Source organism: Neopelma chrysocephalum, unplaced genomic scaffold (genome assembly GCF_003984885.1).
Source record: "Neopelma chrysocephalum unplaced genomic scaffold, ASM398488v2 Primary Assembly neopelma1_43, whole genome shotgun sequence".
NCBI lineage: Eukaryota > Metazoa > Chordata > Aves > Passeriformes > Pipridae > Neopelma > Neopelma chrysocephalum.
Window position 1 is genome coordinate 4,663,090 of NW_020897702.1, and position 18,477 is coordinate 4,681,566.

The following is an 18,477-nucleotide window of genomic DNA, read 5'->3' on the forward strand; positions in this document are numbered from 1 at the left end:
ACTCCACTGTGTTTGCTCAAGTAGTAGAAAAAGTAATAGACTCTTTCTACTAAAGAATGATTTTGGGAAGCCAGAAGATTTGTACTAATCAAGGATTCACCAGGAGTTTGGGGATAGCTATGAAGTCTCTGAGTAGAGACAGAAGCAGTGCAAATACTCAGCCAGTGTTTATGTAGAAATGTAGATAACTGGTCCTTATTTATCACTGACTCACCCTCTTGGGCTTGTCTCTGAACTCCAGCAATCAGGCAGACTTAAAAGAATGTATTAATTGCACAAAACTGATTTTAAGGTTTTTAGAAAAGCCAAATAATTCCAAACAACAGAATTCTGAGGCCATACAATTTCCTTTTGTCACCATCCCAGCTCTGCCTGTAACTCCAGCCAAAATGTGTTTTACAGAAGTAAAATGGAGACAGAATGACAGAAGATTAAGCTACCACGTTGTAACTGGGAACATGTTACACTGATGAGGTTCATGTTCATGCCCCATGTCTCAATCCTGTAATAGAATGACACCTCAGTTTTTTCTGTATAACTTTCCTCTTTTGCTTAGTGCCTAAGCCATTAGACTGTGTCTTTCCATTACCCTGAAAGTAAAGCTCTTATTATTACTGTGGTTTTTATTTTTCTAAAGGCACATTAGGTGTTGCTGGTCCCTGGTTTTCGAAGGTCTTATCTTGTAAGTCATATAACTCTGAGAAAATATTTAGTGTGATGGACCTCTTAAGATGGTGATAGAATACAATGTAAATAAAACTGATGTATTATTATTTAATAATAGATGTATTAAGTCCAAGAAGAGAAAATAGTACAAAAGAGCACAGGTTAACATCTGTTTTGCCCCTGTCCTTTCTCACCTGACACATATGTGGGAAAATGAAAGAGAAATCAAAAGAGTTTAGTGCCAAATGGAGCTATGTTGTAGGTTTTTTCCCAGCATTATCCAAGTGCCTGAGGCATGCCTCACCTATTCCCTTTGCAGTTTGGCTCTTCTATTGCAGGCTGCTTATCTCCTTGGGTGAAACACATTGTGTCATGCTTCATGTTTTATAGCTTACCATTACATCACCATCGAGAGACAAATCGATCTGAAAGACACATTTAAATATTTTTGGTTGTGATGGCTCTGATAATGTAAAGGTCACCCAAGGAGCTTGTTTCCTGTTATTCTTCTATGCTTTCCAAAACTGTATATGGTGACATCTCCTTTAAATAGCCCCCGAGGTGCCCATCACTGAACAAATGGAAAGAGTGGATCATGGGACTGCCAATGGTGAGTTAGAAAAAACAGAAGGGAACTGAGTTCCTGAGCGAATGAGAACTAAACCTCTTCTTTCTTTTGCAGACTGCTAGCACTCTCGTTGTAGCTGAAGCCAAATCTTCTGGAATCTACAGCTGTGTGGCATCCAATAAAGTGGGAAAATCCGAAAGAAATGTCAGCTTTATTGTAACAGGTAATATTTAGTCCCCCTCTACAGTCAAAGATGTTTACTGGTCTGAGGATTATAACTGTTAGGATGTTCTGGCTTTTCAATATACCAAAGTTTGAGAATTGTTGTCATGTATACACTTGTAAACTCAAACCATGCTTTAGGATAGATGCTGGTAGCTCTCAGAGCAACTGGTCTGGGTTTCTAAGAAGGACACCAAATTGGTGAATGACTCATTCCTCCATCAAATATCCAGGAGGACATTTTGCTTTGACAAATTGCTTACAAATTACAGCAAACTGTAATTCCCTATTTGGTTCATCTAGTCTCTGCAGTCATTCCATACATGAAATTTTACTGTATTTTTATACACCAGTAAGCCAGTTTCATGTGTGACACTGATGATTTCTACAGCCTCATCCTGTTGCCCACCAGTTTGTCTCACAACATGGTGTCTAGAACAGTGCCAGGGTCTGCAGGCAGTGTGCTAGAGAAGGGGTGTCTAAAGTACCCCTCACAGATCTCAGGGACTATGGCAATTAGTAGGTGGAAAAGTGTCAGAGTACAGACTATAGAGTTTTGTTTCCTCTTCTGAGACTGGCAACCTTGGATGTCATTTGGGCCATGGCACTGAAAATTCTCATAGTGTTAGCTGCACATATGAGTATGCTTTTAGTTATTTTTTCGTTATGAGATGTGTTTAAATGTTTTCAAGTTCGCAAACAAATTATTAAATGTTTTACTTCAGGAATTACTGAAAAAAACCCCACGGTGAGTTTTGGGAATAATTACTGCATGATTTAGCAGTGTAAAGTCTGTGCATGCCATTACAAAGGATTTGTTTTCTGTCGAAAGATTTTATTTTTGTCTTGTTTATTAAGGGGTAGTTCATAGAGAACTTGGGCTGTTACCAATTTTTGGAGTAGACCACAAAGAAAGATAATTAATTTGAAAATATGAGAAAAGGCAAAAAGGTTAAAAACATTTAGATACTTTAATCTCAAAATCATAATCTTCAAGCCCAAAGGGGAAATTAATTTTAACGCATCCCTTTTAATTTTTGCTTTCTTTTATCTGATTTTTTTATGTTGTCATTCTCTTGCTTATCATTCCGATGAGTGATTTTAGTGAAACTCATTCTATTTCTATTCTGAGAGATATCAAAAGAGAGTAGACACACACTCACTAGATTTGGTTAAAAAAAAAAGCTACTTCAAAAAATGTCTTCCCTCCCAATTTCATGGACCAAAATTTATATTTTTTAAATATTCTGACTCACGTAATAGAATCATAGAATACCAGGCTGGAAGAGAACTCAAAGATCATCTGGTGCAACATTTCTTGGCAAAATCACAGCATCCTGTCCAGACATATTTTAGAAGTGTTCGACACTGGGAAATCCACCACTTCCCTGGGGAGATTGTTCCAATGACTGATTGTCCTTACTGTGAAAAATTTCTTCTTCTGTCCAAACAGAATCTCCCTAAGAGAACCATGAAGCCTCACCTTTTCAATGTGTCTCCTTGTAAAAAGGGAGTCTCCAGCTTCTTTGTAGCCACTCTTTTAATACTGGAACATGGTGATAAGGTCTCCGCTAAGCCTTCTTTTCTCAAGGCTGAACAAACTCAGTTCTCTCAACCTCTCCTCATAAGGCAGGCTTCCCAGTCCTTTGATCATCATCTTTGTGGCACCTCTCTGGACCTTCTCCAGACTGTCCACATCTTTTTTGTATAGAGGGACCAAAACCAAACACTGTATTCTGGATATGGCCTTACAAGTGCTGGATAGAGTATAATGACTTCTTTATCTCTGCTGGTGATGCCCTTGTTGATGCAACCCAGCAGCCTGTTGACTTTTTTTGACACAGCAATACCCTGTTCACTCATGTTGAACTTATTGTCCACTCCAGGTCTCTTTCCACAGAGCTGCTCCCAGCCATGTGGATCTGTTGACTTAGATGAAGTGTTTTTGTGCTTCCAGGAGAGCACCCTTTCTTCTAATTGGTAACATGAAAGAAAAGATAGCTTGGACATCAATACTTTTTGCTGGCACCTCCAGGACTTTGTAGTTTTCCTTGAATCTGCCCAGATTCCAGCTTGCAGTATCACTCATGAGCACATGAAAGAGCTGAATGAATAGTAGTCTGCTCTTGACATGTTGTGGCACACTCTCAGCAACATCTCAGACCTTACCTCCCAGAAGGCAGTATAATTCCCTGTCAGGCCAGCAGATGGGCACCTTAGCATCCTTAAACAGAGTCACCTACTACGAGCACTTGTCACTTCTTTTTAGAATATCCACTGTTGTGCTGCTGGACAGTTTCACCTGACAGACTTTGTTTGTGGGTGTCTACAGCTGTAAAAGCTCCATATCATAATACACTTTTGCATTTAGAAAGTGCCAGTTATCTATAAATATAGAAATTTGGTAAGAAGCATGAGAAGTATAAACAGATAAGTGACATATAGGCAGGTTGTTTGGTAAAGGACAGAAACAAGAAAAATGTCTCCATGTTCTACTAATGAGCGTGACAAGACCACTTGCCACCTTGACCGTTGTCCCCACTCTCAAATCACAGTTTTGCTTTTGTCCCTGTCCTCTCATTGTGTCTGTTTGGACAGAAAGCTAAACAATACATAAGTCTCCACAAATTATTGTGCCAGCAGTGCTGTATTCTCATCTTTGTGTGGGTACTTCGCATGTAACTTGGAGCAGTCACTGAGAGTCATTCGCTGAGACTGTTCCTCTTTTAATATGCAAAGATGCTGAATTTGGCCTTCTCTAACTCTTACTCTTCAGTTTTCAAGAGGTCATATGGGGCATCCTGAAACCAAATGAAACTGTATTTTGATGGGCCCCATTCACTGTATCCAAATCTCCCTTTCAAAGTTTTGATGGTGGTTTCAGGTATGTTAGTGAATTGACATGAAGGAGTTAATTTCCCTACTTTGATCTCACATTCTTAGATCTTAACCAAGGAGAGAAGGAAATCCTTCTCCTTGATACCAAAGCTTGCATTAGAAAATGCAGAAAATTGTGATTTCCTTTGAAGATCTTATATTGGCTGGTGTCCAGAAAGAGGAGTGGCAGCTCTATTATGGCTTGGAAATTCTTAGTATCTTGACTGAAGGCAAACATTCTTTATATGGTGGTGAAGTCAAAATGAATTTGTCCTTTATGTTCCTGGAGCTGAGCACTTCAGTTGTGTCATGGAAAGTCCTGATCATCTACTGACACTCGCTTCCATTGATTGAAGGTAGTATAAACAATACTACTGTGTTGTCCCTACAAAAATCCAGTTAGGCTCATCATAATTCTCCTCTGTCAGGCTGAGACCAAACTGCCGTGGCTGGGTACAGCCTGTGTTTCACATCAAGAAACAAACATGTCCAGAATTTGCTAAAAACCACACTGAGGGAGTAAAAACCCAAGAGCCTTAAATGCTGATGGATGTGAACAGGACACTGCAAAGTGTTTCCTTCTGATGAGTCCAAAACCAATACTTCAGGGCTTGTGTGACAGTTTAGAGCTAATATGTCTTATGCTGTTGAGTCTGCTGGTGCCATATGAAGTCAGCCTGAACCACACAAAAGTGTCTAAAAGTAAGAGACCTGTCTAAGCAGGAGAGGATGAACCCTTGTAGGAAAAGATGCTGCTGCCCTCTGTAAAAGCGACAAACCAGAAATTACTCCAAAGAGCAGATGGAGGCAAAGCCTGTTCTTAACAGGAAGAATCCCTTTCCTTGGAGGCGGTCTCCTTCAGGCCTTGTCCTGGGGATGAGAAAATGCATGCACTCCAGTGGCTGTACTGGTGCGAGGAGTCTCTTTACTGTAGACGGAAACAACTAGGAAGGTGGTGGGAAGGCCGAACCTGTCCCAGCAGCACTAGTTTGAAGTTATGTTCCACTCCTTCAGGGAACAGTGAACATGAGGAAATAAGTGCTAGCAGAGAGAACTTGGGAAGAACAAGTCCTTTCTTAAGTTACTGTAAATCTCATTATTTCTGGGCTTCAAGTGCAACTTGGGTGTCTTTCTCTGGGAGGTTTGAGAGTGATATAATTTTATACACTGTGCCTGAGGGTGTGTGACATGAAGTCCATGGGCTTTTGAGTAGCTTTCCTATGGCTTCTATCAATCGGAGGGCGTTTCTGGGGTGTGATCACTGACTTACTTCTAAAGGCAAATCCTTATTCAAAATTCAAAAGTAGATGTGAACCTTATATAAAAGCAATGTAGAAAGGTGTTTTCTGAAAGTTCTCCTGCTTGCTGATATGGAAACAATCTCTGTAACAATACCTCTACACCACAAAATTTATTTGTGGTAGCCCCCTTTCCTCCAGCCTGCCCCTTTCCCTACATTTTGGACTGTTTTGCTGGCACACAGCAGGCCCATGGGTGTGTTTGCAATTACAGAGGGTGAAACAGGAACAGCCCTGCCTTATCTTCCTGGTTTCCCAATGACACTAAGTGCATTTTATTTTGAGATTCCTGATGGTGCTTGGCAAAGATAAACAAAATCTTCCATCAGGAAACCTGGGAGCTATTTCCACAGGAAGCTTCAAATCACTAAAGTAAATAAAACCCTTTTACATTATTCCCAGCCACGTTATTTAGCAAGCCTGAGCCTGTAACAATTGGTGAGAGGTGTCATATATTAGGGGGCTTGTAGCCTTTAAACAAATGATTCTCTTGGAATCCTGTGCATTTTGCTTTTGTCCCTGGATTTGTTCAGAAAATAGACTTTCTTCACAGAAGACACACTGAGGAAGAGCTCCAGACCTGACAACATGAAAGTAGTTGTAACTATATTATTCTTTTGGCACGCTATCCTTTTACATTAAAAATAGTCCATTTGCCTCAGTCCCCAGGGACCTTTAGTTTCATCTTAAGAGTTTTGCTTGGCTCTTCTTAGCTTTTACTGAGTACTGGCATCTTCAAAAGCAAAAAATTGCCAGTATTTCTAACCAATACCCTGGCTTTTCCAATGCACATCAGAACAATTTGAGATGTACTGTGAGTAAGACACAGTAATTTCTTTCTTCCAAATACTTACCTATATTCAAAATGTTGGCCCCCTGATTGGTTTTAAGCGTATTTGAATTGAATGCTTTTTAACAAAATTAAGTATAGGATTCACTTCATCTAATTTAAGTCTCAAAGTTAGGTATCTAAGCCTAAGCTGGTCTTGTAGGATCTCTTCATAATTAAGTGTGAGTGGCCAGGATCTCTGGAATTTGACTCATCCTAGAGTGGTGGTTTGCATGGCCCTCTGAGGAACTTGTGTCACTCCATGGGCTGTAAACTTTTGCCCATATACAAAACAACCATATTCAAGTAGATGTCTACATTTGGCAGCTAAGGCTAAATATGATGTACCCCATGTATGGAAATGCTTCATCTTAGTAGCACTTCCAGTCAACATATTCCTGAGATTAGAATCTGGCACCATGTACTCTAATATATCAAAAAGGATCCTGATGATAGTCAGTCATAGATGAGTTCACAAAATTTGAAGTTTTTCTTAAAACTTTGTTTGCTGCAGAGAGAAAAAAGGGGATCCCAATGAAATGTGAGTGGAACAAGTCAACCAACAGGCTTTAATACCCAATCCAATATTTTAGTTCCAGTGCCTCCATTTGATTGATCTTCAGACTACACACCTGAACTACAGCTGATGACAGGCACACACTTTACTCCCACTGTAAGAGCATGATGAGTTCAACCATCAGAAATCAGGTCTTTCTCTGGAAGGCATCTACAGTCAGAAGAAATTTCAATCCAGGACTATCAGGAGCTCACTTACCCTGTGTAAACTCAGGGCTAAGTGTGGAAAAGAGGACATTATGGGGAGCAACTGATGCTTTCAATAGGCAGAACTTTGAACGGCAGCAGTGAGCAGGTCATGTTCATGGTCCCCCTGGGAGGCAAGGCAGCTCAGTTTGTGATGTGGGCATTTAGGGACAAGCTTTCTGATGGATTGGTGAATCAATGAAAGAGGTTAGTGAAAAAATGTGTGGGATATTATTCACTTGAGATCTACATTTTACTGAAGTGACATTAAACCAAAGCGACATTGGTAAGAATGGAGCTGATTGAAAGTCAGCATTGAGCTGTTCACGCTCTAAGAAACAATAAAAGAAGGCATAATTCTCCCTTATGAAAGAAGAAGCCATTCTTAGGATTTCAAGTCAAGTTTACGGCCAAGTGCCATAGCAATTAGTAGTGAAAGAACAATTGAAAATGGCCAAAGTCGATGTCACTTGACCGAGAAGAAGGAAATTACTTTATCAGAATATTGGCTACAAATAAGCCAAGAAAGTTTGCATTCTAGGAGTAAAACTTGGAAGTGCTTTCTCTCAGGAACTTGCTTTACTTTCCCTGAGATCAGTGATGTAACTGCCTTGCTGGAGGGATGAGCCCCAGGTGGAGGCAGCTGGGAGGCAGCTGACACAGCCACAGCTCTGTGCCACTCACCAGGTGAAGAAAGCTGCAAGTAGCACTACAATAAACCACATACTTTTTCCAGTATGACTTTTTCCAGTTGTTGGCTAAATTATTCCTGCCTGAACTATCTGCTATGAGGTGAAAACTAAAGCCATATTTACATTGAGTAGATGGATCCTTGATTTCTCTCAGGTGAAAATATTTTTCACCTATGTTTAATGCCAAGCCACCTAAACAAAGTACTCTTCATCCTAGTGCTGCCCACACGCAGCTGGCCACTCAGGCCAGAGGGTACTGTTTCTGCTTTCCTCTTGTGTCTGGCACACTTTAAGTGTGGGGAGGGTAAATACCTCGGTTCCAAGGGAAATCTCAGGCATGTGATCACAGGTTCAGTAATTTCTCAGAACTTGAAGCATTTTTAAGAAATAGACACACTTTATCTGAATAGTTATGGATAATATGAAAACAATATAACCAAGCATGATGAAATGCAATACTTTCCTACTGCCCTCTTGGGATTCATTTTCTCTTATGCAGTTCATAAGCTGGAGCTGTGATCAGAATTTCCCTCCTTTTTCAGAGTCCCACCGTGCTGTCTTTAAACAATTCTGCTTTTGGCACCTTGTCCCAGTCTGTCTTAACTTGGCATAACGTTTATACAAACTCATTACTTCCAAGAGCAACTTCAGTTTACACGAACTGATGTCTGTGCCCAAGTGTCTCACAGCTCCAAGACAAATTATAAGAATAGCTGGAGCCTAGCATATGAAAGGAAAGATTACAGACTTGAGCAGGAAGAAAATGACATTGATTATTTCAAAGACTTCCCGAGAAAGGGGAAAATATATGCAGTGTTAATTTTGTCTCATTCGCTTCATATAAATTGAAAAGTGTTCTTGATTTTTCACAGATGTACCACGCGGATTCCATATTAGTTTGGAAAAAATGCCCATTGAAGGAGAGAATTTGGTATTGTCCTGTTCAGCCAACAAATTCCTGTACAAAGACATTGCTTGGATTTTACCGAGGACAGTCAACAATCAAACAAAAGCAAAAAGATCTCACAACAAGGAGTATTCCACCACCCTCACTCTGACCATCAAAAATGTTTCCCTGGCACACTCAGGCACCTATGCCTGCCGAGCAAGGAACATATACACGGGGAAAGAAGTGCTTCAAAAGAAAGACGTTACAATCAGAGGTGAGCACTGCAACAAAAAGGCTGTTTACTCTCGGATCCTCAAATATAAAAGCACAAGGAATGATTGTACAACACAAAGCAATGTAAAACATTAAAGGACTCATTAAACAGTAAGAGGTGTCTCATATCATCTTGATTTCTTATTACTGTTGCTACCTTTCAAGCCCTGAGGTGGTGCTCATTCCCCCAAGGTTTGGATATAGGAGGAATAGCAAACAAAAGCCTAATGCATGAGCTTCCAGTTGAGTTCAGACGGGTGTTTTCTGCTTTGACAAGGCACGTGGAAGCTGGGGTTTGGAAGATGCCCTGTGCTACATTTTACATGTCATTATTTTTTCTCTTGCTGTCTCCTACTGAGCAATAAGGAAAACTTTGGATCACTCTTTTCTTCTGCTTTGATATCGGCCTCATCAAAAGTGTCAAAGCTGAATAAACTGATTAATTTTAAAAACTGCTGTTTTCAGTCAACAACGGACATTTAATAAGCTAACTTAAATGTGCAGAAGGAGCACAATTCAGTTTGAGATTGACTGGACTATATATTTTTTATTTTAATCTGATCTTGATGGACTTATAAATATTACCTGCTGAGCAAGTTCTAATGCTTATTTATTTGAAATTATTTTCTACACTAAAGTACATTAATCTTAAAAAGTATCTTCTAAAAGAAGTATGCAGGGAAGAAATAAAAATGTTGATATAATGCACAGACCTATCATATCATTTATAATAATGATGATTTTAAAACTGACAGACATGAACCATGTTTCTCCAAATAAATCCAGGTAGACTTCCAGTTGCTGTGTTGGTCAATTTTTAAAGTCAGTTCTGCACTAATGTAAAAAACTACTGATATGTTGTAATGATTTTATTAAATGAGGAATGTTACACTAACATGACTGTCAAGGTTTCAACTGGCACAGTGAGTTAATACATTTCTTAAAATACAAGTTCAAAATTGAAGCCATTAAAAATACTCTTTTGGTATGCAAATGACAATTGGATTTATTATGGGGATTAAGAACCGGCCAAACTGCTGAAGGAGAATTAAGGGCAACTTAAGAATTCCTTGTGAGTGTTCTCCCTTTTTTTCTCCATTGTCGTGATTTTACTGTGGGATGTTTCTGTGTATTATAAATTCTGTAAAAGGAAGAAGTTGCTATTTTTAATAGATCTGATAACTTTATTTTTTTACAATACATAGCTTTTTATTTTTGGTTACATTTATGATCGATCATTTATATAGCATTTACATAAGCCATAACAAAACAGACCGTAGTGACCAAAATAGCAAAGGAACAAAGTGGCTGTGCTTTTAAAATAGAGGGTGACAACATGACAGTTTGTTGTGCTTGGGAACTCACCCAACTATTTCCTCCTTTAGGTATAGAGACTGTGTCCCACGGCTAAACTTGCCTTTCACGTGGGAATTGCTTTTGTCAAGTGTGAAAGGGTAAACAATAGCATTTCCCCATAATGCCAGTTTCATGGAGCCTAAAATGCTTAGAAAACAATTGATAACCTGGAAGTTGTCAGAGTAAAGAAAAGAATAATCATTTATATCTTGAAATGGCACCTATAGCCTGCTTCTATACAGTAACTCTTTTGTTCATTATTAGTGTCATGGCTTCCAGAAACAATGTGCTCTTGCAAAGGGATCAGGCTCTCTTTTTTCCTAGAACATGCCTAAAAAGCAAGTGAAGTCATTGGTGACTGCTTAAATATGGAGCAAGTGCACTCTTTAGCATTTGCAAGTCTTCAGAAGAATTACAATACAGAATCCCCCTTTTTCCTGGGGTATTTTGTGGGAAGACGTTTGATGGCAAGGTGGGTGGTGATTACAGGACGTTACGAATTTTCCATGGCCTTGGGAGCCAGAGCATGATGACTTGTAGCAATCAGTTGCCAGGCAATATAAATTTGGGTCAAAAAAAAAAGAGATGTGTTGATTAGACTGTTCTTCTGTGAAATTGTTGTGAATTGCAATGATGTATATCACTGCTTAATGGATATCCCACTAGCCTAGTCTCAACCAGCACTTAGAGGGCCACACTGTGTAAGGATGTCATAACATCCTGATATGGCTGTCCGTGTTGGGAGGCTCAGACAACGCTCACGGGAAACGTTTGAGAAAAGCAGTTCTTGGTGGCCAGATAAAAACTACTGACGTCACTTTTGATATCCTCAGGTGATTGGAGAATCTCATGGGTTTGGGGACTTTCTCTGCCTTTTGTTGTGTAATACATTATTTAGGGAGAAAGGTGTGAATTATATTTCTTTTTTTTAAGTGTTAAAAATAAAGCTTGTATTTATATTTTTGTACTGATTAATAAAAATAAGTGAACAGACAACATAATCATAACAAAGGGCAAAAATTGGTGTAATACAAATGTAAACCCCAAAATTAACAAATTGTGATTTTTTTCCCCTTGTTTGCTTTTGGAAATGCAAATTTTCCCACTCTACCACTCCAGGTCAGATGAGTACTTTGACAACAGTGCCCCCTTCTCCCCTCTGTAACCCCCCTGCCACTTCCCTGGGCCAAACTCTGCCTACGATGAAGTTCCTTGGAGTAGCTGAGAGCAGAGCTTGGCCCAGCAAGGCAGGATTTGCGGGCAAGCATGAAGGCTGGAGTCAAGTCCGGGGGGCTGCCCTGGGTGCTGAGCCCTGCACTGTGCATGCTGGTGGCCAGGGTAGCCCCTCGGCTTTGGAGTGAGCAGAGTAGAACATTGGAAACTGCTCCCCTTGGCTTCAAGGCAAAAATGAATGGGAGAAAACAGGTGGTTTACAGAAGAGAATAATCCTCAGGTTGACCAAGTCCTTGAAAAGTCAGCTGATTGCAACAGACAAATTACTGAAAGTGTGTGAATGATGACTTAAGTTTTAAGCAAAAAACTTTTCTTAATATGAAAACCCATCTTTAGTGTATGGCTATAAACAAATTAAAATTAATCACAACTCACAGAATGTGTGATTTGCCTTTGTTGTGTCATCTTGTCTGCTTTCATTTTGGATTTGTGGGATGGGGTGTCTTATCAGGGACTGCTGATAAATGTGAACTATGGAGTTCTTCTCAGCATGTGTACATGGACATGCATCAGACTGTACCTGTTCATAGTGTGAAAAATAAGAACTGTGCAAAAATCGAGATGAGGTATCAATGAGAAGAGGGCAGTCTTCTTGGCTGCAAGTCAAATATAGTTGACTTGTCATTGTGTGGGTATGTGATGAAGAATTTACTTTACAGCGTCTCTCATAAGCAATACTGTTTGGGAAGAGAGAACAAATTGTCTACTATGCTGTAAACAATAAACAGCGATGCCTATGGAAATTACTGGCTTGCAGCTCAGAAAAGCACAAACTAGTCATTTTATGGCCATAACTACGCTGGAGTTAGTTTCAAGGGGCAAAGATAGCCTACTTTAAAAGTGTTTTCAGTGCTGTGGGGCTCATGCACACTGCATAAGCTGGTGGTACACAGGTGCTTAAGGTTTCTGGAGAGTTTTTATTCACAACTGGTAACAGAGTCATTATGAAGATGGAAAATGTCTGATGCTTAGTTTTTCTGTAAGGATAGAGAATAATCTTCCAAACACAGAATATCAGATATTCAGCTGATATTGAAGTTGGTGTATTGGTATCTGTTGCAGTTTAAAAGAAAATATTTGCAGAGTTGGTTTCTGCTTTGTTTTATTTTATATTTGGAATGTGTGTTTTACCATGTTAGAAACTGCTGATCCTGTCAGTGTCTTTGAAGGGAAAGGTTGCAAACAATCATGGAATTTGAGGGAATCTGCGGAGCATCTGCATCTGTGACACTGCTCAGGAGCTCCTTGAATTCTCTGTCACTGCTTTCAATGGACCAAAATACCAAAAAGAGTTTAATGAGAGTTGCAAATGTGAATGAAAAATGTTACCATATAATGTGCATAAAAGTCACAAATATCTTGACCTTTGTCAGAACTGCCTCCATCTCTGTATGAGATGAGGGAAGGAGTGGCAAAGTGTTGAAATTATGATGAGATTGCTTCTTTCAGGGATGACTTTAACATGAAGTTCATAGTGTGTTTCTCAAATGCTGTGGTGTGGTTTGGCCAGGCCTTGTTACATTCAGCCAAATATGTGAAACATAAAAGTGGAAGAATTTATGAAGACTTTGGGACAATGCTTTTGTGCTTACAGCTTCTGGTTTTTGACTGAGTTTACCAAATATGATTTGTAACTCTACTCTTTAAGTAAATTATAAAAGTCACATTCATGGGTATTACGGTGTACAGATCTGCATGGTGCCATTAGCAACACCGAGATACTCTGCTACAAGGTTGTCCTGATAATTGTTAAAATCTTTGGTTCACAGTTTTTTCTTTTGATGGTGAAAAACTGAGCTTTCATAGGAACTCATTGCTTTCGATAAAAATAAATGTGGTAGGTAATGGAACTGAGAACATCTCTTGAACGATGTCATCATTGGGTCTCCACTGGGTCATCATAAGCTGCTACTGCCGAGTAATGGGAGTTCTCTGTACACACCCAACACTCTTGAGCAAAGTGGAAGAGTAAACAAAACCAATGAACAATGAACTTGGTAGAACAGCCATAGCAGTCTCTAACATCAGTAAAATGAGTGTAGGGAAGATAATTAAAACCCCATAGTTATAAGAATGTAAAACAGAGGTGTTGTTTTGTCTTGTAGCTCAAGAGGCACCAGCCCTGCTGCAGCAGCTTACGGATCAGACAGTGAACGCCAGTAAATCTGCCATGTTGGAGTGCCAGGTTCGTGGTATCCCTGAGCCCCAGATATCCTGGTTTAAAAACCATGAGGAAATACAGCAAGAACCAGGTGAGAGCTCTGTGTACTCACCTACCACTTACAGGCTGTTTATTAACCTATCTGCCATAGGTAGATATTTGTAGTGTCATTGGTACTAGTACCCAGACACAAGGAAGAAATCTTGCCAAGGTATTCCAGGCAGGCAGGCAGCCACACAGGTACTCCAGATTGTTCTGTCTCAGTCCAAAACCTGAGCCAGGTTGAAGGTCTAGACACAACAAGTATCTATGGAATCAGTGGAAAAAAAATTTCATCTTATAAGAGTCATCTCCAGAGAAATATACTTCCCTCCATTTACTATAGAGGGAGCCTAAGGATTGGGTGTCTTGGTCAGAAGATAGCTAAGCAAGAGAAAACTAATCTGTTTGTATTGTGTTGTGTATGGGAGTACCAGGAGAAGTCTGTGGTAAGACATTCAAAGTCTGTTCTTGAGTCACAAGCTATCTACAACACTAAATCCATATCTGGGATGTCCAAAACTGAAACATGTCTACTGGCAGCAGAGGAAACCAGGTCTCGTGCAACAGAAAGAAACAGTTTCCCAGGTGGCATATTCTAGTGACAAGAAAACTTTGGGAGATATTTACTGCTGTGACTGGAATGTGACTTCAAAGATCAGCTAAGACTAAATGTCCAGCTGCTGTCACCACAGTCATGGAAGTGTTCCTTGGAGATTTCAGATGGAGATGAATGATGGAGGAAAAGGCAAAACTTTTGTCATGGGAATTCATACACTTTTGGATCAGAAGCACACATTGAGCTAGTCTTACAGGCTCAGTAAAAATGTTCAAGGAGTTTTGGTCCATACTAACTTGAGTTATAAGTATAGTCTTCTATAATAATGTTTTAGAAAGTTTGTGGTTATGGTTCTGTCCTGCATTATTGGAAATTACTATAGCATGAATAAAGACAACTGGAAAAAAGTCTGAGGATTTCTCCAAGTGAGTTATAAGCCTGTGCAGACTTGCAGCCCAAGCACTAAACTTAATCTAGAGCCAGATTCCATGCAGCTTTGTGGTGACCACATAATTGTAATGTGCATTAATAACACTCTAAAATGAATGTTATGTGTCTAACTTGGGTGTAATACAACACATACAATTAGGAGCCAGAAAGATGTCTCCAGAGGGTAAGTCAGAGTACTTTACTTAGGTGCCTGAAATAGATGGTGGGAATACATTTTGATTGGACTGTAGTTATGATGGAGCCAAACACAAGTGTGTACTTGACTGCGCATTTCCTGGTTATAGGGTGCCTCAGCAGCAGGCAGTCCTGAGGCCAAATCTGCTCCCTGCCTCTTCCTTGCTTCTTGGAGTATTGTGCAGGCTGGCTTCTGGGTTGACCTAGCTTGAATAAACAAGATGTTGAAACTTCAGGTGACTCCTGTGTTTTAGGGTACACCTAAAACAGTGCATGGGACCTCTCCATGCACTATCCAGGGTCCTTTTGTGAAGGGGGCCACCATTCCATGCCACATGGGCAAGTGAGATGTGAGACGAGTCTGTTGCCCATAGGGGCAGTCTAGATATCTTTTGGAAGTGCTCTAAGCTTGAACTGCTGGTGGGGCAAACCTGTGCCTGTAAGTGCAGTAATCAGACTACTCATTTTCCAAAAGCTGGAGACATGCTGAAGGATTCACCTGGATGAAAGCCTAGGCACAGTGCTTAACACAGACAGTATCAAGCGCTTCCAAGATCATTTCCTTGGGCTGAGCTTTTTCACTCACCCAAGTGCTTTGCAAACAGTGATTTCCAAAACATTCACAGAGCATCCAAGTATGTTTTGCTATTCTGCAGATAACATTGTGCTGTTCAGTCTGTGGCTCATATTTCTTTTAAGAAGAACTTAAAGCAGATATTATTACACAAGGGCCAGTTTTTGTTTATATCCTGGCTCCCTCTCATTGCAAACATTTCATTTCACAGGAATAATTTTAGGGCCCGGAAGCCGAATGCTGTTTATTGAAAGAGTAAAAGAGGAGGATGAAGGACTTTACCAGTGTATAGCCACCAACTTAAAAGGCTCCGTGGAGAGTGCGGCATATGTCACAGTACAAGGTAAAGCATGACATTAAATGGGAAGTGCAAGCTTTCCAGGGTGATGTTCTTACTCAGGCTGGAAGGGCAGGGGTATGACCTGAGACTCATCTGGTGATCTCTGAAGGCAGCAGTCTGAAGGAAGCCCTAGCAAGGGAAGCGTACCAGGTTGGAAAGGAAGCCTAGCAGGAAATGCTAACTCAGAGTGTGTTTACACTGACCTAAAAAGAAGAATTGCTTCAACCCAACAAAGATCAGGTCAGGGTAGATGATAAATGTAAATTTAGTATCAGCAAAATAAACAAAAAACAGAGTAAGAAACTCTCTCCTACCCACACATTTCCCATTTCAGGTTAATTCCATAGAAATTAGTGGCCTAGGATATTCTCATTTGTTTATTTTCAATGTAAAGTGAACTGCCAAATAAGACTAGAAGATTATACCCTAGCGACAGCTACATATGCGAAGGTGCTACTACAAAGAAGTGGGTATGACCTAGTTATTTCTGTAACCATTACTTGAGATAGTTTTCTACTCGTTTAAAAGTCCAGCATTGTTCTGCCTTCTGACAATCTTGACCCATGCTGGTGGCAGTGACTTCTATTAATTAATTTTACACTGCATAAAAATAAATTTTATTCAGTGACCTTTTGATTTCATTAAATACCCTTTTGGCTCATAAATTATGAGATAAGAGAAGTAGATTGACATTCTCCATATAAGTCAGTGCCATGTATGAATTAAATTTGACATAATCTATTCTACTGACCTCACGTGTTAAGTAAAGAGTCCTAAATGCATTTACTTTCTCTTTATAGAAGACAATTTGAGTATCACCAGGTGTCTTAGGCAGGGATTATGTGTTTGTGGATGTTCTTACACAATTGCTGAATGTATCTGAATACTATTTAGTATTTGGATATTACCCTACAGCACAAGACAATTACAGCTACTAAATCAGTATTGATTTTTTGCTATGAGTGTGTTATCAGTCTGAGTTAATGGTGATGATACAATAATGTCTTTGCTTTAAAATGTCAGGGATAAGTATATTTACATGGGCTGACCTAACTGGTGAAATAAAGGAGTTAAAAATGCCTATCTCCTTATGAATAATTATAGAATCATAGAATGGTTGAAGAAACCTTAAATAACCTCTAGTTCCAAGGCAGGGACACCTTCCACTAGACCAGGTTGCTCAAAGACCCATCCAATCTGACCTTGAACACTGACAAGGATGGGGCAATCACAACTTCCCTGGACAACATGTGCCAGTGCCTTGCCACCCTCACAGTAAAGAATTTATTCCTGATACTTAATCTAAACCTACCCTCTTTCAGTGTGAAATCATTCTTCCTTGTCCTATTACTCCATGCCCTGGGAAAAAGTTCCTCTCCAGGTCTCCTGTAGCCCCCTTTTAAGTACTGGAAGGTGCTATAAGGTTTCCCCACAGCCTTCTCCTCTTCAGGATGAACAAACCCAGCTCTCTCAGCCTGTCTTTATAGGAAAGGTGCTTCAGCCCTGTGATCGTCTTTGTAGCCTCCTCTGGACTGACTCCAACAGGTCCACATCATTTTATGTTGGACACCCCAGAGCTGGATGCAGCACTCCAGATGGGGTCTCACGAGAGTGGAGTCGAAAGGCAGAATTACTTCCCCGAGGTGCCTTGATAACACTAAGGATTTTAAGGCTGTTGTAATAGCTAAAAGAGTAACTTGCTGTCCAATTCATCCTACTAGTTGATAGTCCTGGACTAGGTCATTCATTATCATATTGATTTTTAACATCATTGCAGCTTGTCTATTTATGACAACCACAAGCATTCTGTCACATGGCATCTAGGAAATCATATCTCCTACTCCAGAAGAGAGAAAAGAAAGTAGCCAAGAAAGCTTCTTCTCTGGTTACATGTCCTGACGGACCACTGGCCATGTCCTTGTATGACTCCTGTGGGAGCAGGAGATGAAGACTACTGTACTAAAATTTATGGCTTTGAGACTGGACATTAAAAAGAGAGACAGTTCGTCTTACCTACTATGATAAAGGAAAATGCCTTTCCACCCTTTTCCTACTACAAGAAGGGAATTCACTGGAGGTTTTTTCACTCATTCCTACACTGGTCTGGAGTGCCTGTCCCTCTCCCAGGGAATGGCAGCCTCTCACCTCATCCCTAAGCCTGGAGAGGCAAGATCTAGGCTTTGCCACTTTCTTTGTGTTTCTTAGAAACACAGGCCCTGTGCCTGCCTCTGTGAGCACCAAAGCCTTCCCTCCATGCCAGTGGCTCTCAGAACATGGGGCCACAGATCAAAGAGAGTGGAGCAGTACCTCATGTCAATGGCCATGTTTAGCAGATTGGAAGAGTTGTGAATGAGTCAGGAAGGAAACTGTCTGCTCTCTTTATTTCCTCTGAAAAAAATTCTTATACTCACAGATAAAACAATGTGTTATTTTTGTATCCGAGATGGATGAATGGATGGTGGAATCAAAGGACCGTCTTTAAATAATCACAGCCTGTGTTTAGTTTGGAAGCAGG

The 18,477-nt window shown here is 40.1% G+C and overlaps 1 protein-coding gene across 1 annotated transcript in view; it reads left to right on the plus strand.

Moving 5' to 3' along the window:
• Positions 1 to 18,477, plus strand: part of FLT1 (fms related tyrosine kinase 1) — a 114,179-nt gene that overhangs the window by 61,652 nt on the left and 34,050 nt on the right. The window contains exons 12-15 of the mRNA XM_027677811.1: positions 1,349 to 1,457; positions 8,787 to 9,077; positions 13,771 to 13,917; positions 15,834 to 15,965. Coding sequence (XP_027533612.1) covers positions 1,349 to 1,457; positions 8,787 to 9,077; positions 13,771 to 13,917; positions 15,834 to 15,965 — 679 coding nt within the window. The remainder of the gene's footprint in view (positions 1 to 1,348; positions 1,458 to 8,786; positions 9,078 to 13,770; positions 13,918 to 15,833; positions 15,966 to 18,477) is intronic.